At 59.7% G+C, this 22,625-nt stretch overlaps 1 protein-coding gene across 3 annotated transcripts in view; it reads left to right on the forward strand.

Annotated features, from left to right (window-relative positions):
- The window catches only part of ELFN2 (extracellular leucine rich repeat and fibronectin type III domain containing 2), a 53,465-nt gene extending 31,770 nt beyond the window's left edge, over window positions 1-21,695 (forward strand). For 2 of the 3 annotated variants that reach the window (XM_036891419.2, XM_036891421.2), the window contains one exon: window positions 14,053-21,695. In XM_036891419.2, coding sequence (XP_036747314.1) covers window positions 14,492-16,954 — 2,463 coding nt within the window. In that variant the 5' untranslated portion in view covers window positions 14,053-14,491 and the 3' untranslated portion in view covers window positions 16,955-21,695. Of the gene's footprint in view, window positions 1-2,931; window positions 7,152-14,052 lie in introns of those variants that run through there. The other variant, XM_036891418.2, reaches the window with a different exon arrangement.
- The last annotated feature ends 930 nt before the right edge of the window (window positions 21,696-22,625 follow it).

Genomic DNA, 22,625 nt, shown 5'->3' on the forward strand with positions numbered 1-22,625 from the left:
GCTGCTGATGGAAATATGAATATTGCATACATCTGGGAAGTCAGATAAACTGGGGAGCAGGTGGGCATTAATGAACCAGAGGACTCTAGTGGCCACACGGGTCTGGATAACATACAGACACTCGGGCGAATATACAGTGTCATGTAAGTGCTCTCATTGCTTGCTATGTGATCTTGAGCAAGTCACAGCTTGTCTGAGCCTCAATTCCTCATCTGTAGAGTAGGTATAAAATAATACCTGGTTTCTAGGATCCTGAGGATGAAATGCGTGGCTAGCCGTTAGCACAGGAAGGGCACAGTGTGAGCGCCTGATAAACACCCTCATAGCCTTTTTAGGAAGGAGGGCAGAGAAGTGACTGAGGAAGGTCAAGGAAAGTATAGCAGTAACACTTGAATTTCCTTGAATATGGATAGCACTTTACAGTTTGTAAGGGGGGAGGTCTGTCATTGCTTCTTGCAGCAGTTACATGGGGCAGGGAAGATGGGTTTGGGGAAACTGAGGCTCAGATAGGGCTGGTTAGTGCCCTAGTCACTCACCCAGCAGGGGTAGAGTCGGGCTTTGGCCCAGGTCTGCACCCCTTGCCCATGAATCCCAGAGGGGACAAGCAAGCAGGAGGGTCCCACTGGTGCACCAACCAGGAAGGGCCTTAGGAGGATTTACAGGACATGTGTCACCTCTCGAAGCCTCAGTCTCTTCATCTGTTGTGTGAGAGTCTGTCTGCCACTCGGGGCTGTTTCAAGGCTTTGATGAGAAAATAGGACACTGCCTCCCTCACCTGTGCCTGGCCTTTGGGGAGTCCCAGACTCTGCAAGCGTCGCGCTCAGAATGGCTGTGCGGGGAGTTTGCATGTACCAGCCCATCTTGGATGGGGAGTTGTGGGTCCTCGGGCACAGCCCTCAGCTTCTCTCAGCCTCAGTATCTTCATCCTTTGAGTGGGCATGGTTCTTGCATTAAGTGCGTGGGCCTGGCACACGGTAGTGAGTGCAGTGAGCAACCTTCTCCCCTGCACCAGCCCCTGGGCCTGTGTCACAACCCTGTGCATGTGTTTTATGGTCTCGTGGCACCTTATTCAACCTTACAGCCCCTGAACATTTATGGAGTGCCTCCTGGTGCTGTGCTGGGCCCTGGCTTGGCAGGGTGAGACTGCCTGCCCTCCCTGTCCCTGTCCTTGATGAGGTCCTGGTCCAGGCAGAAGGCAGGTGTGAAAGCAGAGCCATGAGATGTGGGCTGGGTTGGGGCCTGGGAACCAGAGAACAGCCCTCCGTGGACTTGGGCAGGGTCGGGGCGGAGGGAGGAGACTGCTGATCTTGCTCTCTTCCCCCCAGACTTCCCACCTCAGGCTGTGTCTTTTGGCTGTGGGTCCTCAGCTCCCTGGAGGAGGTACTCAAAGAATGGCTGTCGGAGTGAGTGAGAGAATGAGTGAGTGAATGAACGGCTGGCGCCTAGACCCCTTTCCCTGCAGAGCCCAGGCCCCTAAGCCCCTCCCGGCTATCCCGGGTGGACCCAGGGGAGCCTGTCTTGCGTCCTCTCTTCTTCCGCAGGTCTCTGGCCTCGGCCCTAAGGACCATGCCCCCACTGCTGGCCTGGCCAGGTCAAAGCACTTGTTGGGTAAAGAACCTCAGCCGTTATGGTCATGGGGTAGCCTGCTCCTGACGGACAAGGAAACTGAGGCCCAAGGGAGAGGGCTGTGGAGCAGGGCAGGGGTTAGAGCCCCCACTGGGCTTCTCTCCGCTCGGCCCTGCAGTGCCCAGCCTGGCTATGTATTTATAGTCTCTGCTGATCTATATTAACACCAGGGCCTGTAGAAGAGGGCCTTGCAGTCACTGGATCTGAGGATGGCTTTGAACCCCCTGGGGGCTGTGGAATCAGAGCTCACACCCACAGGGAGGGGAGAATGTGGCTGGGCCCTCCACCTGGAGAGTCTTTGCCAGCCTGGGCCTGGGCTCGGGCTACCCTTTGATGGGTCTGAGTTCTTTGCAGGAAGACTGTGTACAAAGCACGGGGTCAAGCACATGGGCTCTTTGGTCTCAGGCAAGCTGCCCCCCTCTCTGTGCCTCAGTCTCCTCATCTGTGGCACTGGGCATAATTCCCACCAGACTCTGTGTCAGGCGCTGAGCGCTCGATGCTTGTGAGCTGGCTCTCGCTGTTCACGCTCCTCACGTGCCTTCTAGTCCAGATCACAAGCAGTCCTGAGAGCCCAACGGGGCTGCAGTGTCATCTCCAATGGACAGATGAGGCCACCGGGGCCCTAGCGGCGGCGTGACTTGCCAGGGCCTGTTGGGGCAGAATTCGGACTTGCCTATGTCGAATGTTCCAGCTTCCCAGACCCCATCTCCTTCCCAGGGCCCGTGGGGTCCTTGGGGCAGGCCGGACTCCTCACCCACCAGCTTGGTTCGCATCCCTGTCACCTTGGGATCAGCTCCACTAACTCTATGCTTCTCTTACAGAGCAGAGACGACTGGCCGCCCTGAGCGCAATTCAATTCAACAGACATTTACTGAGTGCCTACTATGCGCCAGGCCTTAGGCTAGGCACTGGGGTGGGGGAGCAGAGAGGAAGACTGGGTCCCGTCCTCAGGCAGCTCTGGGCTAGGGGGTGTGGGGAAGACAGGTAAGGGTGGAAACGCTCAGCCTCAGGAGAGAAGCTGCCCTCAGGGCTGGAAGTAGCAGATACCTGGGTTCAAGAGCATCCCTGGAGAGCTGCTGTCCCTTGTCTGTGCCTCAGTTTAACCATCTGTAAAATGGGGGGGGAGGTAAGGTGGGGTAAGACAATATAGGATCCTTCCAGGATTCCATGGAGAAAGATGAGGCAGAGCAGGAGGCTATCACTCTCCCTGTGGAGGAAATTACTGAAGGCTTCCTGGAGGAGGAGGCATGAGGTCTGGGATGCAGGGGGTGGGGAAGGGTGGGAATGGCACCCCAGGCTCAGGCATGACATGAACGGAGGCGCAGGGGACATGCAGACGGGCATCTGGCAACTCCATAGGTTGTGAAGGGACGTCGTGGGGTCTGAGCTTAGGGAGGGAGGGGCCCAAGGGTCACACATCGGGGTGTGGGCTCAGAATTGCGGGCTGCTGGGAATGGGGAGTCAGGGACAGATGGTCCTGCTTTGTCCTGTCCCTTTTCCTCCCCTCTCTTCCTTGGGCACACTTCAGGGTCACGGTCCAGCAGAACCTGGTGGCCGTGCTCGGGCCTCGCCGTGCTCGGCACGCAGCCTCGTGAAGTGGGCGCGAATGGGCCTGACTCACCAGTGGGGACACCGAGGCTGAAAGCAGGAAGCTTCTTGCCCAAGGTCATGATATGACCCCCAAGCCTTCCATGCTTCTCCCGTGAGCTCTCACCCAGGGGGGTGTCTCTGTCCTGCATGACACCTCCCATTCTAGGAAGCCCCCAAGCTCTGAGGGCGCCAGACAAGGGCAACCCAGTTGGGTTTGGAGGTGAGGGTGGGAAAACCTGTAGGTGTTGTTGGCAGGATGGGCTTTCTCCCAACACCTGATTTTATGCCCCTGCAGCCACCCTCTGAGATGGGCTGTGAGGTAGGGCCCCTTCCCACTTTACAGATGAGCAGACTGAGGCCCTGGGAGTCATGTGGCAAGTCCAAGGTCAAACCCAAGGAAATGACAGTCTGGGCAGGAGCCCCATCTCCTTACTGTCCAGCTGAGGCTGGAGGAGGGAGGCTCAGGTCTCCCGAGATCTGTACAGAAGCCAAGCCCCCCAACCCTCCCTAGGTGGTGGGAAAGACCAGCACTGGGATCACAGACCTGGGATCAAATTCCAGTTTTGTCTTGCACACATGGTGTGATCTTGAGAAAGTCATTAAGTACCGAGCCTTGGTTTGCTTATCTACAAATGGAGGGCAGGCCTCTTATTCAGTCATTAACACATGTGTATTAAGCACCTACTGGGTGCCTAGTGCTGGGCTCTAATGGAGAATCCAGGCCCTTGGAGAACTCAGTCCACAACTAAAGGCAGCAGTTATGATTCTGGTTGTGATGGAAGAAGCCCAGGGGACTGTGGGAAACCATAGGAGGGACCCCAACCAGACTGTTTTAATTGGTGTGGGGAGGGGAACCAGCTCAGCAGGACCCCATGGGCTGGGCTTCAAAAGACTGTTGGAATTTTCTCAGATCACTAGGGAGCCAATGAAGGCTTTTGAGGAGGGGAGTGCTGTGCTCAGTTTACATTTTAGGAGGCGTGTCCTCTGAGGGGTGGAGGATGGATTGAAGAGGACGGTGAGCTTGGAGGCAGAGTGACCAGTGAGGATGCTGACAGGAATTCGTTTTGGGTGAGGAAGGAGGCTGGGGCAGAGCAGGGGCCCTGGGAGGGTGCAGGCCAATGCTCCCCCATGTGGGGAGCTGAGCAGCTGTGGGTGCCTCTTGCTGGTTCAGGGAACAGGGCGATAGCAGGGGAGAGGAATGGGGGTAGCAGGAGGGGAGTCCAGCTGTTGGGGAGTGGAGCTGCAGGCGCCAGGGAGGGGTCCAGGTGGCCACTGGGATACTGCGGTTCAGGCGTGGTCAGCACCAAGCTGATGACAGAAGCCTTGGGGGAGGCTGAGAGGCTGGGGTGGGGGCAGGGAGCAGGTCGGGGAGACAGAGGGCTGGGACAGGGACCTCAGGTAGGATCACTGCAGAGGAGCCCAGGGGGAGCAGCCTGGGAGTTAGAAGGAAAAACCAGGTGCAGGGGCTTGGGTCTGTCGGGAGATCACAGCAGTCAGATGTGTCCAGCAGCTTGCTCAGTGCCAGGCACACAGGAAGGGTCCCAAAGGGTCAGTGACCTCATCTTCCCCTGGAAAGAAGACCTAGTCTGTCCCCTACCCAACCTGAGGAGCAGGAATAGGCCTGAGGAGAAAGGTGTTTGGGAGGGAGGGAAAGGGGAAAAGCATGTGCATGTGTAACAAGCCTGAAGTGAGGGAGAGAGAAGGAAGGAGCAGGAGACGAAGAGAAATTACCAGACACCAGGATCTTGTTATTCAACCCAGTTTTCAAAGGACCGCAGCTGTCGCACTGAGATAATCCGTTAATTATAACAGCCGTTGTGCCGGGGAATAGGCTGGAGGTGGGTGTGGGAGCAGGCCTTCGGGGGGCTGGACCTATGAGAGGGGGTGCTGCCCTTGAGACTAAAAGGACCCTGTCAGGGGCCTGGCCTCCGTCTTTCACTGCCACTGTTGCATCAGCGGGTGAGGAGGACCCAGCGCATGCCCGGCCCTGGGCCTTGCCCCGCGTGCCAGGCTACAATAATGGTACCAGTGGCAGCTAACTTTATTGAGCACTTACTACATGCCAGACCCTGCTCTGAAGCTATTCACTCCACCTCTCAGTAGTGTCCTAGTGGCATTTTACAGAAGAGGAGACTGAGACTCAGAGGAAAGGAGTAGCTCGCTAGGGCCATGCTGTTAGCTCAGTGGCAGAGCTGGGATTCGGGCTGAATGTGGCCCCGCCCTTCCCGGGCCTGTCTCTGTGGATGGGCCACACTGACTCGGTGGCCACGTGTCCCAGGACGTGGTTTCTGCACAGCCAGCAGTCACGGGGTGGCCCTCCCCCAGGGGTTTCCAGGGTTCCTCTAGTGTGGACAGAGCTTCCTTGTTCCCTGATGCCGCAGCTGCAGGCCCCTGAGGGCTCCCCCACGCACTTCAGAGAAGCTAGTCTCAGGGCCAGGAGAGGGACCAGCGACACTGCCTGGGTCAGCACTGTGATGGGCGGTGGCTTGGGGAGGGCTTCTCAGCCTGGGGCCTGGGGCCTGGGAGAGGGGATGGCAGGCAGGAGTCCCAGGTGGGCAGAGTTAGAGCGGGAGCAAGGGCCATTCCAGAAACCCCAGAGCGCACGGCTGCAGGCCCTCCTCTGGGTGATCTCAAAGCTCCCCCTGAGGTCTCGCTCCTGCAGCTGAGATCTTGAGCCTCCTGGTGTCCACAGCAGCCTTGGCTGGGACCTTAATCCAGGCCTGCTGGCAGTGTTTTATGGGGTGGGGATTGTGTTTGGGAGCAAGTAACCCTCACACTCAACCCGACAACCCAGGCAGCCTCGGTGGAGGGCCAGATCTGGGCGACATGGGTGCTCCCCTAGTTGGGGTCCACCCCCCAGTGGGCCTGTTCAGAGACAAGGGGGTTGTGGGTGGGTAGGTCAGTGCAGCTCCAAGTCCTGTAGAATTGGTGACTCAAAGAGACCAAAACTCAGTAGACTTTTTGGCCCAAGGAGTTATGTATAGAACTCTTGAACTCCAGGCTCATAATCACAGACCCCCTCACATGTCAGTCCCACGCTATTGGAGTGTCCTAGAGCTCAAAGCCCGGAGCCTCAGAGCCAAGGAGGACAGGGGTCAGGAAGAGGCAGGGACTGTGGGACCCTCAGGCCCCAGACCAGGAGGCTGAGGTTCTCGTTGTCCCCACTGTGCGGTTCCCTCGGTTGCTGGTCTAACAAACTCCAGTGCTCAGGGGTCAGGGGGCAACCTCAGCCAGAAAGGCAGAGAGGAGGGTGGGCACACTTGGCTTATGCCACCTGATATGTTCCTGCAGGAATGGGGACCCTGGGCAGGCAGGTCTCTAGGTTTTTCAGAGGATTCCAGAAATGGGAATTTTTACAATAAACTCTCCCAGGTTTTCAATATTGGCAACTAATTAAAACTTTTTAAAAACACTGCCGAGATGAAACAGCATCCCTTGACCCATGGGCCTGGTGCCAAGGTGGGTCAAAGCCACTGTGCAGCAGTTGTGAGACCTCAGTTTCCTCCTCTGTAAAGTGGGAATAATAATAGTACCTACTCATAAGGTTGTGCTCAGGATTAAATGAGTTAATGCGAGGTGCTTAGGCCCAACCCAGGCAGGCGGCCGGAGTGTTTTCCTCTTGTCCCAGACCGCCCTTCCGTCCCCTGCCAGGCTGCCTCTGAGTGGGCTGCACTCACTGCCACCCGGAGCCTCCACCTCCCTGGATGGGGCCTGGATGTGCCCCCCCCCTTGGGACAGCCCTGAGGATGTTGGAAGGCAGGGCATGTTCACCCCTTGGGGCCCTGGAGGAGGAGCAGGCGGAGGAGGCAGAGCCAGGAGGGTGGGCCTAGCTGGTGCCTGGTACATAGTAGGTGCTCCATAAATGTTTATTGAATGAAGGAATGGAGGCCACGCAGGCAGAGGCGGCCGCATGTGCGGGCCCTGGTGAGAGACTGGTGAGTAGTGCCCGGGGCTGCAGCTGAGAGGGGCCTGGGCTTTGTCGCAGTCCAAGCCAGGGGGCTGGCAGGGGCCAGCTGGGGGGGGTCAGGGGTCAGGTGGGAGGCAGGGGCCAGCTGAGGGGGCAGGGGTCAGGTGGGGATCCAGGGGCCAGCTGAGGAGCCGGGGCCAGCTGAGGGGGCCTTGGGCCAGCTGACAGGTCAGGGGTTAGGTGGGGAGGCAGGAATCAGGTGGGGAGGTAGGGGCCAGCTGGGGGTTGGGTCAGGTGTGGGGCCAGTGGCCAGCTGGGGAGGCAGGGGCCAAGTGAAGGAGGCCAGGGGTCAGGTTGGGGGTCAGTGGTTGGGGAGACAGGGGTTAGCTAGGGGAGGCAGGGGGCAGCTGGGGGGGTCAGGGAGGGAGGCAGGGGCCAGCTGGTGGAGACAGTCTAGTGAAAAACCTGGAGGATGCTGGGAAAGCCAGAGATGACCCCCGGGTGGGGTTAGGAGATGGACTTTTAATACAGGTCATCCTTGGCTGTGGGCTGGAGGATCACATGCTCCTCCAAATGTCTCGTGGTGGGTGGGGTGGGTGCTGAGCTGCTTGAGGTTGGGGAGTGGGTGCCAGAGAGCGGGCTGTGTGAGCTGGGCCATCTGAAGAGCCGCACACAGAACCAGGGTGAGGCCTCTCCTGTCAGGTGCTCAGTTTCCCAAGGCAAGGCCTTTTGGTAAAAACCCTTCCATCCTGCTACGTCCTTCCACTGAGACCTGGACATGGTGCAGGTGTTGACAGATTCAACACCCCTAGGAGCCAGGAAGGCCCTGGGACCGGTTGAGTTCATAGGGGATGACACAGTGGGCCATTTACAAAGGGCTTTGGGGTAGCCCCAGGAAACCAGAGACACACGCACAGAGCTGTTCTCCCCCTGACAGATGAGGAAACTGAGGCCCAGAGTGGTAAAGTGATGAAGACCTGCCCTGGGTCACACAGTGAGCCAGCCATCAGTGTGGCAGAACAGCCTAGAACCCTGCAAACTAGCCCAAGCACCTTCTCTGGCCAAGGTTACTGGGTGTGGAGACCAGCGCTCAATATACTGAGGCCTTGCAAACCCACTTAAGCCCCAGTAACTCAGCACTGCTGTTACTGATGTGGTGGTGTTCTTAGTAAGCTCCTTTAGGTAGGTTGGAAGCTCCGCTCAGACAGGGCATGCCTGTTTGCTGCAGTGCCAGGCTAGTAGGTGTGCAGTAAATACATGGGGATGTGTAAGGAATGTGAATGAGTGTGTAGCTGGCTGGACAACATGCTCCACCTGCCCCAGGGGTGAGCCGGGCCTGGTCCCCGCTTCCCTGTGACACGGGTATGGATGCAGCTGTGGCCTGCTCACCCAGTGCAGGAAGGTGAAGAGCTGGGAGCGGGTGCTGAGGTACCGAGGGGCAGAGGCCAGCCCCCCCGGGATGTGCAGCAGCTGCACCCAGGGCTGAGACTAACAAGACGTGATTGAATGGGGGTGGACAGAAACCCAGCAGATACTGCCCAGAGCTGCCCAAGGACGTTCTGAGGGCATCGGGGCCGCCTGGCAGGATGTGTGCAGGGGCCTGGGGGTTTGGGTGACATCTGGGACAAGGTGAGGACACAGTGCTGGCGCACACTCACGCTGCTCTAACGGAAGCCTAGTACCAAACCAAGGGAGGCAGACGGCCCCTGGTGCCGATGACCGCTCAGAACCTTGGTTTTCTCATCTGTAAAACCAGCCATGTAGGGTTGATAGAAGATTCACGGAATGTGTAATATCAGACACAAGCCATTAGGTAAGGGATAGCTATGACTGTCTTATGGGCAAGGAAACTGAAGCCCAGAGAGGTTTATTGATGTGCCTTATGTCACACAGTTCAGCATTTAATCCCAGGACCCTTTGCCTCCAATATCCATGCTTTTCTCTCTCTGCCTTGGAGCTGGGGCTCATGGCACCTGAAATCCTAATGGTTCTCCCAACAAATAGTAGTTCAGTGGTGAAGGTATAATGATCTCATTTTACAGAAGAGGAACGGAGGCCCAGAGCAGCCTCCTTGAGGAACCCATGTGCGGTGGAGGCAGCAACAAGATCAAGTGTCTGGCACCCAGGGGCTGGCAGGCTTTGTCCTGGAGGGTGGAGTCTCTGGGCCCCCTGGCCTGGTGTTGCACTTCCAGCAGACAGGTGCAGTGCTGGCCCTCCCTGTGAATTCTGGCTGGGCCCCAGGAGTCCTCGGCCCACCTAATCCTGACTAGTGGCATTGGCGTGGACAGTGACGATGGCACCCCAGGGAGGAGCCCAGGCCAGGGCTTGTCACCTGCTGCAGATGAGGTTTTCCTGGCTAAGCCCCCAATCTTGCTCCTGGGAGGTAGATTTGGGTTGCGCCTCCTCCACCTCCTCCCTGGACCCCACCAGCATCCCAGCAGGAGTGTGGCCATGTTGAGCTGGGGCCCGAGGTGGCACATTCGCTAGGCCTCCTGCCCTGTATAGAGTATATTTGTCTCCATCATGTCCTGGGGTGTCATGGGAGCCCTGGGAGATGGGTGGCACTCACCTGGCCAGGTAGGTGGAGAATCTGAGGTTCAGAGAGGGCCTGCCACTCACCCAGGGTCTCAGAGCTGGCGAGCCCTGAGTCTTCCTAGCTGACCCCAGCCTACCATCCCCTGCCCCATCCCCCTTCAGCCAGGGACACTCAGGCAGACCTTGCCCTGTCACCAGCCCAGGGAGGGGGAGGCTGAGGACACTAAGCCCCAGGGAGCAGCCTTATGGAACAGCAACTGGCTAGACACTTCACGCGCAGCACCTCACTCAGCCTTAGAGGTAGGGACTCTTCATCCCAAACAGGCTGTGCCCAGTGTCCCAGGTCAGCTAATGGGGAGCCCGTGTTGGGGCAGTCAGATCCTAGATGGGATACAGGGTTGGCAGGTCTGGATCTGGCACTGCCACCTTGGGTCCTGAACCCCACCCACCACCAGTGACCATGCCCCCTCCCCAGTCCTGGCATCAGGTTTCTCTTTGAGAAGGGCTGGAATTAGGCAGACCAAGGGCTCCTTGACCTTGCAGCTCTTAAGCTCTAGGATTCTGAGTCTAGGGAGGAGCCCTGAACCTTACGGCACGTGGAGGAGAAGGGCACAGACATTAGCCGGGCCAACCAGTGGCTTCTGGGGAGGGGTGCTGGGGCCCAGAGTGGGGGAGGCACTTGTTCAGAGTGACTCCGACATTGTGTGGCTATGCCTGGCTCTGAACCGGGAAGCCCCTCAGCGCTGCCCCTCAGGCCCCTCAGGTCTAGATGACCCTTCTCCCTCTTCTCTGTCCAAGGATGTCCCCATGAGAGGGAACATCACAAAGTGTAGCTGGCTAGCCTGGGGACCCACCCCAAGACACTTGACAGCACGCTGACCCCCACCTGTGCCGCGTTCCTTCTCTCTGTGGTGGGAGAGCGAGTCCCTTAAAGCGTGCTCTGGCCAGAGGTCATTCCTGCCACACCTGCATGGGGGTGGGGGGGACAAGGGACTGTGCCAGGGGCCCAAAACCTGCTCGCTTTCGAGGCCACACCCTTCTAGATTTAGCAGAGCGTAGGCCCAGGCAAAAAAGGCCACTGCCTCCCCCAGCTGCTTCCTGCCGCTTCGCCCCGCTCTGGGCCGGTCACAGGCTGCACTTGGGTGGCTCAGCCAGACCCGGTGCTCATCTGTCTCCCTGGTCCTGGGAGTGTGGGCAGCAGGTGCTGCCCCCCGCCCCCAATATCTGTCACCTGGCTGTGCCTCTGCCAGTTGGTTCCTTTCTCTCAGCCGCCTCTCCATTTATCTCTATTCCTGTCTTTCCCTGCGTGCTGTCTCCACACTGTAAGGCTTTTCCATCCTTAGCCCTCGCCTCCTGTCTGCAGAGTCCCCACCTCCTCCTTTCTCTCCTTACGCCCCCTAAGATGTGTGTGTTGGGTGGGGGTGGGGGTGGGGGGAGGGCCCTGCTCCTCCCACTAGTGCGTGTGCTGGGGGTCACCCTTGAGGGAGCAGGAGGAATACCCTGTGACCCCGGGGGGTCCTCAGCCTCAGGCCCGAGATAACTACAGCCAGCACCCTCCCCCACACCTCGATTTAGGTGTCCAGCTGGGCTGGGGGCCAAGTGCTGCTGTCAGCACCTGTGAGGCCCGCCATCCCCCCTCCCTGGCTGCATCAGGCCTCCACGAGTGGTGGGCAGGCAGCCCAGGGACAGGGACAGAGTGGCCAATGCACACGGGACAGGGTGCTGGGGGCCTCCTGTCCCTCCATCTGAGTCACAGGCATAGTGGGGGCTGAGGGGAGTTGAGCCTTGGCCCAAGCCATCCTGGGAACCAGGAGTAGTAGGAGGGAGGGCCACGGGGCAGGGTCACCTTGAGGGCTCAAGTGGGCAAAGCTCAGGTTGGGGGGTGGGGGCGCGATGGGCCTCTGTTCACCCTGAGCTGTTTGGGAAGAGATGGGACAGGACTAGCCCCCCAACCCCAAGCCTGGGCCCCTTCTGTCCTCTCTGCCCCCCTCTGCCTCTTCACATGCCCTCACATGCAGCCACTTCAGCTTTGCCTGGCACCCCCTGGGCCTGACTGAGGGGGTGCTGGTTTGAGCAACTCAGATCTGAGGTGGGGTAGCGGGGTCCTGTGTGGCTAGAATTGCACACACACACACATGTACATATACATGTGGAACACATATGTAAACACATCAACACAGAGGCAGGTGTTTGCATTCTCTTGAGATGCCCCCACAGCGACCCTTCCCACCCCTTCACACACAAGCACATTCCCTTGAGAGTGCTGCTTAGGTGCTCATGAGTGCACACGTACTGTGCACACGGACATACATGTGCACACATGCCTGCCTGCACATCCATCTGCTTGAACACATCAGTTCACCCCTGCTCTGAGCCAGCGCTCACTTGCATGTGCAGCTGCAGACAACTGCGGTCCCCAGCTGGCCCCAGCCCGAGGAGGTGCAGGCAGAGGTTCTCTGAGGGTGAGCTTAGTGGACCCAGCCTCTTCCACTACAATCTTGCTGCCTGTTGTGAGGGACCTGAGGCCCTGAGATGGGCGAGACTGGCCCTCAGTCCCCTAGGAGCCAGTGGCCAGGCTGGCTGGGAGCCTAGGTCTCCTGACTGGCCCTGAGACAATCCTTCAGCCAAGGACAGAAATGCTCTCTGCTGCCTGGGCACCCCTTCCTGCCCGACTGCCTGGTGATGCCCCCCTCCCCCTCCAGCCCAGGTGGCCCTGCAGGGGACAGGGGGGTGTGAGGCCTCCTCGTCTAGATGGTCCTGATCATCACAGCCTCTGACGCTGTGTCAGCCCTTAATCTGAGGGGTTAGCTGGGTCCTTGTTCACCTGTCACCTCCTCAACAAACTGCTTCCTGGACTTCTTCGGGGGTTTTGCCCTCCCCTTCCCCCTGTTCCAGCCCTCTGGGGCTCAGGGCTGTAAATTGGTTTTGCTTTGACAGCAAAGACTTAAAAAAGACTTTTTTTCCCAAGTGCTGTCCTTCCTGGAGTTTCCCAGGTGAGGGGCAGGAGGCAGAGGTGGCTCTTGTCAACAGTCTTTGGCTTTCTTTATCCAAACATGGATTTCTTTGGCCTAATCTTCACATCGCTGGCCCGATGCCCAAGGTGGAGGGAGGGGGCCCCGGGCTCTTTCCACAGCGGAGAGTGTGCTGGCAGCTGGAGCCTCATCTGTCTGGCTTGCTGGGAGCCCTGGTCTGGGCTCAGTTTCCCCTCTTGGAAAACAAGGCTGGAGGCCCTGGGCCGCCAACCCTGCCCCTCTGCATGTTGGCCCCGGGCAGCATGGCTCACCCTCTTCCTCCATCAGCTGGCCGGGCGGGGGCCTGGTCCCATTTTACAGACGAGGAGACAGACATGGTGCACTCTATCCAGCTGACTGGGCTGGGGGGACAGGGCCCCAGGCCTCCTGACTCTTGGTGCCTCGACTGTGGCCCAGGCTATGCTGTGTGACTCAGGGCAAGTCCCTGTGCCTCTCTGGGTCTCTGACTCTCCAGCCACAGAAGGGATGCAAGGCTTCAGCCATAGTATTCCAGAGGCCTCGTCTTGTCTGCAGCTGCCTGGGGCTCCCCCTTACAGGACCAGGACCCCCTAATGGGAAGCACTTGGAGGAAGTGATGTTGGCGTGTCTGGCTTCCCAAACTCTCACCCTTTCTTTCCCTTGGTGCTACTTCTGCTTATAGGATGAGTTCTCCTCATGCCCTCCCCCTGAGAGAGACCCCAGCCTCGGTACCCCCCTGCTTCCCTGCTTGGGGGGCCCACAGCCACACTGCTCTGTTCCCCCTCCCCCATGGAAACTGAGACAAGGGAATTATTTTTGGAACAAGAGCAGTTACACAACAAATGAATTATTTATCTTTGGGCATGGAGGAGAGGAGACATTTTGCTGGGTTTCTCAATTCTTTATCTGGATTGGAGGGTGCCTGCTCGGGTACGTGGCCATATGTGTACAGGCCTATTGGTCCTACACAGGACTAGGTGTGCGTGTGTGTGAATGTATGCGTACCAGTCTCTGTGGCATTCTGGCTTTTGTGGGGGGCATGGGGGTCTTTGTGTGGGCAGGTGGATGAGTGTGGACATGAGTGTGCTTGGGCACGTGTGTGTGTGTGTGTGTGTGTGTGCACCTGGCCTGTTATCTCCCTTCTCCACCCACCATCCTCAGCCCCCCTCCCCATCTTCCCCCTCCTCATTCCCCCCCGCCGACTCCCTTCTCCCAGGCCCCCTCCCCCTCTCTTGCTACCCACCACATCTCTTCTTCTATGTAACAGGGGCCCCAGAGTGCTGCTGGTGCAGAGGACCCCCGAGGGAGGGCCTGGGAAAGGGGCGGGGGGCCTGTGCTGGAGCTCAGAGGGGCCGCCCTGAGGCTTCACACTGACCTGTCACCCCTGTTGGTGCTGCCTTTCAGGAACCAGGTGACAGATGGGTCTCTTCCTTCCTGCCCCCGTCTCTCGGGCTCCCCCCTCAGAGCTCCGTTCTCTAGCCTGCTGTGCTAATCGTCTGACATTCTGAGCCCAGACACCAAGGAGGAAGAGGTGGAGGAAGAGGGAGAAGAAGTCAAGTCCTGAGAGCCTGGACACATCCCAGCAGCAGAGGAGCCACTTTGGGAAGCAGGCTGTGGCGCCTGGGTGTGGTGCCCAGCAGCTATTGGTAGCGCCTGAAAAGGTTCCCTGCAGTTGGCACTGGCTGTGCCTGCCTCACCTGGGGCCCCTGTGCTGGGGGTCGCCCCCAAAATGGTGGCGGCCCCGGGGAGGACTGTACTGCCAGCCCCAGCCTCTGGCTGCTAGGCCTCCGGCGCCCAGGCCCCTCACCCCAAGTGCAGTCTGCCAGGGGGCTGCAGCCACGCCATGCTGCGCCTGGGGCTGTGCGCGGCTGCGCTGCTGTGCGTGTGCCGGCCAGGCACCGTGCGCGCTGACTGCTGGCTCATCGAGGGCGACAAGGGGTACGTGTGGCTGGCCATCTGCAGCCAGAACCAGCCGCCCTACGAGACCATCCCACAGCACATCAACAGCACCGTGCACGACCTGCGGCTCAATGAGAACAAGCTCAAAGCCGTGCTCTACTCCTCGCTTAACCGCTTCGGGAACCTCACCGACCTCAACCTCACCAAGAACGAGATCTCCTACATCGAGGACGGCGCCTTCCTGGGCCAGGCGAGCCTGCAGGTGCTGCAGCTGGGCTACAACAAACTCAGTAACCTGACTGAGGGCATGCTGCGTGGCATGGGCCGCCTGCAGTTCCTCTTCGTGCAGCACAACCTCATCGAGGTGGTGACGCCCACCGCTTTCTCCGAGTGTCCCAGCCTCATCAGCATCGACCTGTCCTCCAACCGTCTCAGCCGCCTCGATGGCACCACCTTCGCTGGCCTCGCCAGCCTCATGGTGTGTGAGCTGGCCGGCAACCCCTTCAACTGCGAGTGCGACCTCTTCGGTTTCCTGGCCTGGCTCGTCGTCTTCAACAACGTCACCAAGAACTACGATCGCCTGCAGTGTGAGTCACCGCGAGAGTTTGCTGGCTACCCACTGCTGGTGCCCAGGCCCTACCACAGCCTCAATGCCATCACCGTGCTCCAGGCCAAGTGCCGCAATGGCTCGCTGCCCTCCCGCCCTGTGAGCCACCCCACGCCCTATTCCACCGATGCCCAGAGGGAGCCCGACGAGAACTCGGGCTTCAACCCCGACGAGATCCTTTCGGTGGAGCCACCGGCCTCATCCACAACCGATGCGTCTGCAGGGCCTGCCATCAAGCTGCACCATGTCACCTTCACCTCGGCCACCCTGGTGGTCATCATCCCACACCCCTACAGCAAGATGTACGTCCTGGTCCAGTACAACAACAGCTACTTCTCTGACGTCATGACGCTCAAGAACAAGAAGGAGATTGTCACGCTTGACAAGCTGCGGGCTCACACCGAGTACACCTTCTGCGTGACCTCACTGCGCAACAGCCGCCGCTTCAACCACACCTGCTTGACCTTCACCACGCGGGACCCGGTCCCAGGCGACTTGGCGCCCAGCACCTCCACTACCACCCACTACATCATGACCATCCTGGGCTGCCTCTTCGGCATGGTCATCGTGCTGGGAGCTGTCTACTACTGCCTGCGCAAGCGGCGCCTGCAGGAGGAGAAGCAGAAGTCTGTCAAGGTCAAGAAAACCATCCTGGAGATGCGTTATGGGGTGGACGTGGATGCCGGCTCTGTTGTCCATGCCGCCCAGAAGCTGGGCGAGCCCCCTGTGCTGCCCGTGTCCCGCATGTCCTCCATCCCCTCCATGATTGGGGAGAAGCTGCCCACCTCTAAGGGGCTGGAGGCTGGGCTGGACACACCCAAGGTCACCACCAAGGGCAATTACATCGAGGTGCGCACGGGTGCAGGTGGGGATGGCCTTGCCCGGCCTGAGGATGACCTCCCGGACCTGGACAATGGCCAGGGCTCAGCCGCTGAGATCTCCACTATTGCCAAGGAGGTGGACAAGGTCAACCAGATCATTAACAATTGCATCGATGCCCTCAAGCTGGACTCAGCCTCTTTTCTGGGGGGTGGCAGTGGCGGTGGGGACCCCGAGCTGGCCTTCGAGTGCCAGTCTCTCCCTGCGGCTGCCGCCGCCTCCTCAGCCGCTGCCCCTGGGGCTCTGGAGAGACCCAGCTTCCTCTCACCCCCCTACAAGGAGAGCTCCCACCACCCGCTACAGCGTCAGCTGAGCGCTGATGCCGCTGTGGCCCGTAAGACCTGCAGCATCTCGTCCAGTGGCTCCATCAAGAGTGCCAAGGTCTTCAGCCTGGACGTGCCCGACCACCCAGCTGCCACAGGGCTGGCCAAGAGTGACTCCAAGTACATCGAGAAGGGCAGCCCTCTGAACAGCCCACTGGACCGGCTCCCGCTGGTGCCGGCGGGCAGTGGGGGGGGGGGCAGCGGGGGCGGTGGCATCCATCACCTGGAGGTGAAGCCCGCCTACCACTGCAGTGAGCATCGGCACAGCTTCCCAGCCCTGTACTACGAGGAGGGCGCCGACAGCCTGAGCCAGCGCGTGTCCTTCCTCAAGCCGCTGACCCGCTCCAAGCGGGACTCCGCCTACTCGCAGCTCTCCCCCAGACACTACTACTCAGGCTACTCGTCCAGCCCTGAGTACTCGTCCGAGAGCACACACAAGATCTGGGAGCGCTTCCGGCCCTACAAGAAGCACCACCGCGAGGAGGTGTATATGGCCGCTGGCCACGCTCTGCGCAAGAAGGTCCAGTTCGCCAAGGACGAGGACCTACACGACATCCTTGATTATTGGAAGGGGGTCTCGGCGCAGCAGAAGCTGTGACCCCCCCCTCCCTGGTGAGGCCGGATGGGGAGGGCTGGGGGCACACGGGGAAGGGCCCGGGCAGCCGGGCGGGGGACGGCGCGCTGGGGGCCGAGGCAGAGGAGTGGACGCACATGCACACCCGCACGCACGCACCCATGCACACACCTGACCACCACCTGACTGTGAACAACTACCACCCGACAATAACGGACAGGAAAACAGAGACACGTTCTCCTTAAAGTTTACACACTGATACCGAAACCAGTCGTCTTTACTGTGCTGCCCAGGGACTCTGCTGGGGTGTGCGGGGCTGGGTGGGGACGGGATGCAGGCGAGGAAGCCGAAAGAGGGTGTGGGGTCTGTGGCCCTGGGACTAGAGACAGGTTTGGGAGCAAAAGAGCCTGGGGCAGAGATGGACCGAAGCCCCTCTGGGGCAGGGAGAAGGTCCCCCCAGCTGGGGCACAGGTCACTTGGACATTTATACCAGGTGGACATTGGGCATTGTTTCCTTCCTTTATGGACGGGGAAGCTAAAGCCCCAAGAAAGGAGGTGATAACCCCAGGGTCATGTGGCAGGTTAGAGTCAGTCTCCCAACTTCCCAGCCCACTGCTATCTCCCACCCCCAGTGGCTCCCCTGGCGCCCCCCAACCTCCATGCACTTATCACCCATCTCCAGAGCTGTGGTCTCCTGGGGCTGAGGGACTTAAGAATCAGTCGGGTGCTTTTCCTTTCTAGAAAGCCCCATGGCCACGTGCTCAGAGCATGGAGCTGTGACTCATCAGGGTGGGGGGGCTTGGGCCTTTGCCCCCAATGCCACCAGGAGAGGTGGGAGCTCCTGCTGAGAGGAAAGGAGCAGAGGCATGGGGACATCCCACAAGCCCCTTCCAGTGTCTTCCAAGTGGTCTGGGGGCTGCCTCTGGGGTCCTTCAGGTGCAGGCCCCCATGCCCCAGCACCCCCGCTTCTCTGGGTCTCCAGGAGCCCTACTCATCCCAAAAGGGCAGCAGTGAACTGGGATGCCTGGGAGCAGTGGGGAGGCAGGGTGTGATGGGGGCTTCCCACCTGGGCCCCACATCTTGGCCTCCCACCTGCTAGGTCCCCATCGTGGGGTCTTCGGGCGGCATCTCAGTCTGCCAGAGGAAGGGGGGCTCTCCCAGGCTTCCCCACCCACCTCCTCTTGGCTGCCCATCCTCACCCTTCCCCCTGGCCCAAGGGGCTCTCATGTTTCCATGGAAGAGGCCACTCCCCCTTGCTGACCCCTACCCAGCATCGATCAAAGCACAAACAGAGCACCCCCACCTGCTGTGAGTGGAACTGGCTGGTGCCCCGTCCACCGGCCGGCCTCTGTCACCATGGCAACCCAGAGCCTGGCAGTTGGGACCGTCGGCCGCCTGGAGGTTCTCTCAGTGTGGGCGGCAGAGGGCAGTAAGGAGGCAGGGCCAGACGGAGGCAGCCTTTCTCAAGAGCTAGGGGCTTTCTAGGGGGAGCTCTGGGTGCGGGGGGCAGATCTTGGGTTCTGAAGCTGTGGGGTCTTGACCACCGTCAGAGTGCTGAGGGACCGGAGCCACGTGTCCCTTCGCCTTTGGTTGGGAGGTGGGCTGGTGGGGAAGGGGCAACTATAGCTTTGCCCACCTGCCAACGTGCCCCTTGGCTCCCTAGCCACCTCAGGATGGGGAGCAGCCCACTCAACTCTCCCCATGCCCCTGCCAGAGACCACCAGCCTCTGGTCTACCACCCGGTCGGGTTTCTTGAGATTTGGGGAGTGTGACTGTGGGACCATGACCTGTACTGTGTGGGTATCAGGAAAACAAATGCCATCCTCTGGGTGGGGGGCTCCAGCACCTCCCTGCCTGGAATAGGGTCTGGGGGAGGACAGGGGGAGAGTAGGGGGGCCAGGGCTCAACTGAGTGCCTCTCTTACACCCACATAGGGGACGGACCAAGCCCGGGGCTCACTTTGGGGGTGACATTTGCAAAGAAAGGACTGTTCTGGGGAGTGGAGGGGAGAAGCCCAGCATGGTATGCAGAGCAGACCTCCCCCAACCCCCCAAAACCTGTCCCCAACCCTCCTCACACTGGATTGGCAAAACTGAGAAAAGCAGGCAGGCGGACAAGCCAGTGGTGTGAGAAAGCAGACTCCCTGTTATATTTGCATGACGATTTTACTGTATTTTTCTGAGCAAACATCTGTCGTGTATGTGCCAGTTTGTCCAGACTCCCTTCCCCCCTCCCTGCCGTTCCCCTTTCCCACATTCCCTCTGTTGTGATCTGACAAGCAGCTCTTGAAACCCGGGGAGGGGCCAGATCTGTAAAAGACCCAAAACAGGTGCCGCCAAAATACAGCCCCTGCTCCCCACCTGTCTCCTGTCTTTCTGGATGTTGGGCCCACAAGTGCTGCCTCCCCTCCTCCGTCTGTCCTGTCCCTGGTCCGTCCCGCCAGTCCCGGGCTCTTGCCCCTTCCCCTTCTCCCGCCAGGGAAGGGCATAACTGGGGGAAGGGAGCACGGGAGGACCTCCTTCCTCTGCCTCCCTTGCTCCTATTCTGCAGATGAAGTCAGGGCTCCCAGAGAGAGAGGGCTTGGTGGTTTGGCCACCTGGTGGGGCTGGGGACAGTTGCACTGCTGAGTAGAGGAGGCTGAGAGCTTGGGGCTTCATGGGCAGCTTTAGGGGAGGCCTGGGGCTCTGCAGGAGGACCCCATGGGAGGAGCGGAGGAGATGGAGCTGCCAAAGGGAGGGTCCAAGCAGCAGGAGAGGGGGCCCTGCCCTTGCTGTTCCCCCATCATCCCTGGTTGAAGGTGACCCACACAAACATCAGACCATCTCAGCTCAGGGGGTTTTAAGGATAGGTCCCCATATTCACAGCAAGGGTCTTGCTATTCCAGGACATGAACCAGCCTTTCTGACCCGGGTCGCACCCATCTTGGAGGCAGAGTGGGATCTAAAAGTCAGGCCTCTGGCCTCAGCCAGGCCGCACCCATCTGAGGAATGGGCCACACACTAAAGCCCACCCCGGAGGCTTTCCTGCATCTGTGTCCTGCTCAGGATAATTCTTCTCCTGGAGGGGAGCAAAATATTCACGAAAGACAACACTTATGTCCAGGGGTCTGGCCAGCTGGGCCCTGTGTGTATGATGGCGATGGGCACGGCAGCTGGGCAGGCAGGAAGGGCAGGTAGCTGGGAGGAAAGGGGCTTCCAGCCTGGGGGGGACGGGGCTCTGCTGTTATGGGGGGCATGCTGGCTGGAGACGTGCATGCCTTCACCCAGTACCTCCTTGGGGAGGCGTCCCTGCTGTGGGTCATCCCCGGGCCTGCTGTCTGTGTCAGATAATTGCAGGGTGCCTTTTCCTGGGAAGTGGCACCAGTGGGGCCACCCTCTCCTGGAGGGCAGGTGCCACTAGCCCTCTGTTGGAGCTAATGGCTTTCCAGAATCAAAAAGTGGTGGTCTGGCAGGGAAGAAAACCTAGTCTGGTGCAGGTGCTTCTGCCCTCCCCTCTCTGCCCCTCTTCTCTGTGCACCCCAGGGCCAGTGCGGGAGGACTGTGGAGGCCACCATGTGAGGCTGGGGAAAGCTGTCTAAGGGGCAGCAGGAGTACAGGGGTCCACGTGGGAAAAGTAGGCCTGGATAGGCCCAGAGAGGCAGGGGGCGTCTGGGCCTGGCTGATGGTCTCTGATGTTCCAAACTGGAAGTTTCTCACCCATCCCCGTGCCTAGAAATTGAAGAGGGAGAAATGGAAACACGGGCAAGGGAAGGAAGGAAATCTTCCAGGGTCTTGAAATCAGTTAAGGACAGACTGAGACCAAGAAGGGGGCCCGCGTGGGGACAGGAGGGCCAGGTCCTAGCTTAGAAGGGGCTTACATGCAGCTAAGAGGAAGCCACAGTGTCCCCCAGTGACGGGCACAGAACTGAAACAGGAGACAGAGTGGGAAGGGGATGGGGGGGCCCCTTGGAGCCAAGCTCTGAATGGCAGGAGCCAGAGGGCAGGCCAGGTGGGAACGAGACAGGTAGGGAGGGTCAGGACATGGGTGGGACGTCCCGCCGCTCCTCGGGAGGCCCCAGTGCCCCGCCTCCACCCTCCGAGGGAGCCTACAGGTCAGCTGCATGCCACCCCATTCCTCACAGAGGGGGGTATGGGGAAGCCCCCATGGGCTCTGTCCCCCAAGGGGCTTAGGGGGAAGGAGCTGGCCCGTGAGGCCAGTGTGAAGATGGGGGCGCGCCTGATCGCACTGCTGTCCCGTCTGCCAAGACTTCTGCTCCAAGGCACCTCCGTCCCAGGAGCCGCTCATCCTCCTCGTCCGTCCTCAGCCCATATTCTCCTGCCTCTTAAGACAGGACCGGTATTCACACGCCGCCTCTCACACCTGCCTCGAGGCCCCTCATTAAGGGTCCCTCACTGCTGCTGACCAGGAGGGAGAGGAAGCCGGTGGAATGGGGCAGAGGGGAGAGGGGCCCATTCGTGCTCCCTCCTTCCCTTCCCGTGGGCCCCGTGGCTTGGCACCTGGTTTGGGTCCTGCAGAGGTGGGCTCCTGGCCCTGGGCTGGGCACTGGGAACCCTAGCTGTGTGGGGGCCTTTCCTCCCTCGGGGTCCTGAACCCTTTCCTTTCCTTCTTTCAGGGGGGGTAACTTCATTTATTTTCTCCTCCCTAGATCTGCCTCTCCTTCCTCCAATTTCCCGTTTTAAACTAAATGGCACGAAATTGTTTTCCTCAACTTGGAGATTCCTGTATGGAGAGAATCAATTTCTATATTTGCAATAAATTTCTTATTTAAAACAAGAGGGCAAAGGTCTGTGTTGAATGTTGACTCCCCCCCACCCCACAAGTCAGAGTCTCCAGTTTCTGATGCCCTGTACCCCGTTTCCCCTTCTCACCAGAGCCTCGCTCGCAGGGTTAAGGAAGGGGGCACACTGGTGGGTCAGTTCCCACTCGTGTCCAGGAGCAAAGAAATGGCTGTGAGATGGAGTGCAGGCCGGCAGGAAACTAAGGGGCTCTGTTCCCCCTGACCTCACCAGCATGGCCGGCTGGGGGCCTGATGGAAAACCTGGCAACCCCTCTGCTCTGCCCTTTCCTGCTGGTGTCCTGGCCCCCATCAGTACTCGATTCAGGCCTTCGGGGTGGGGGTGCATTTGGGCAACACCAAGTCTCAGCTGATCTCGGGGATTAGCCCCTGGTCAGTGGCTGAGGACCCCAGTTCCTCACAGGCCTGCCGCTAATTGCTCTCTACCCTTGGGGGTTAGGGTGATGTGGGACCCAGGGAGCCTCCTCCAGGCTATTGTCAGGCCGCTTCAGGCTGCCTGTGTCCACAATGTCCTCCAGACAGCGCTGCTGCCCTTCGCTGCGCAGCGACAGCCACCCCTGCTCCTTCTCAGGGATCAGGAGACACAGCTCGTCTCCGTGGTCGGGCATGGATGGGGTGCACGCGGGTCTACCCGCACGGCCTCAGGTTGGGTCACTGACCCTTGGCTCGGGCGGGGCCTGGGGCCTCCCTTCTAAGCCCCAGCCTGCTTGTTTCCCCAAAAGGCAGGGCCCCTCCCCACCCTTTTCTTAGGCCCTTGTTCTCCCTCTGTTGCAAACCCCTCCTCAGGGAAGGCCCCGGATTCAGCCTGGCTTGCTATAGGGGTACTCTGAGTGGGCTCCAGGGCACTGAGTTACGTCACATGTGAGTGATGGCACACAGTGGCATTTGGCAGCTGCGACC

The sequence above is a fragment of the Manis pentadactyla genome, chromosome 10 (assembly GCF_030020395.1).
Source record: "Manis pentadactyla isolate mManPen7 chromosome 10, mManPen7.hap1, whole genome shotgun sequence".
Taxonomy (NCBI): Eukaryota; Metazoa; Chordata; class Mammalia; order Pholidota; family Manidae; genus Manis; species Manis pentadactyla.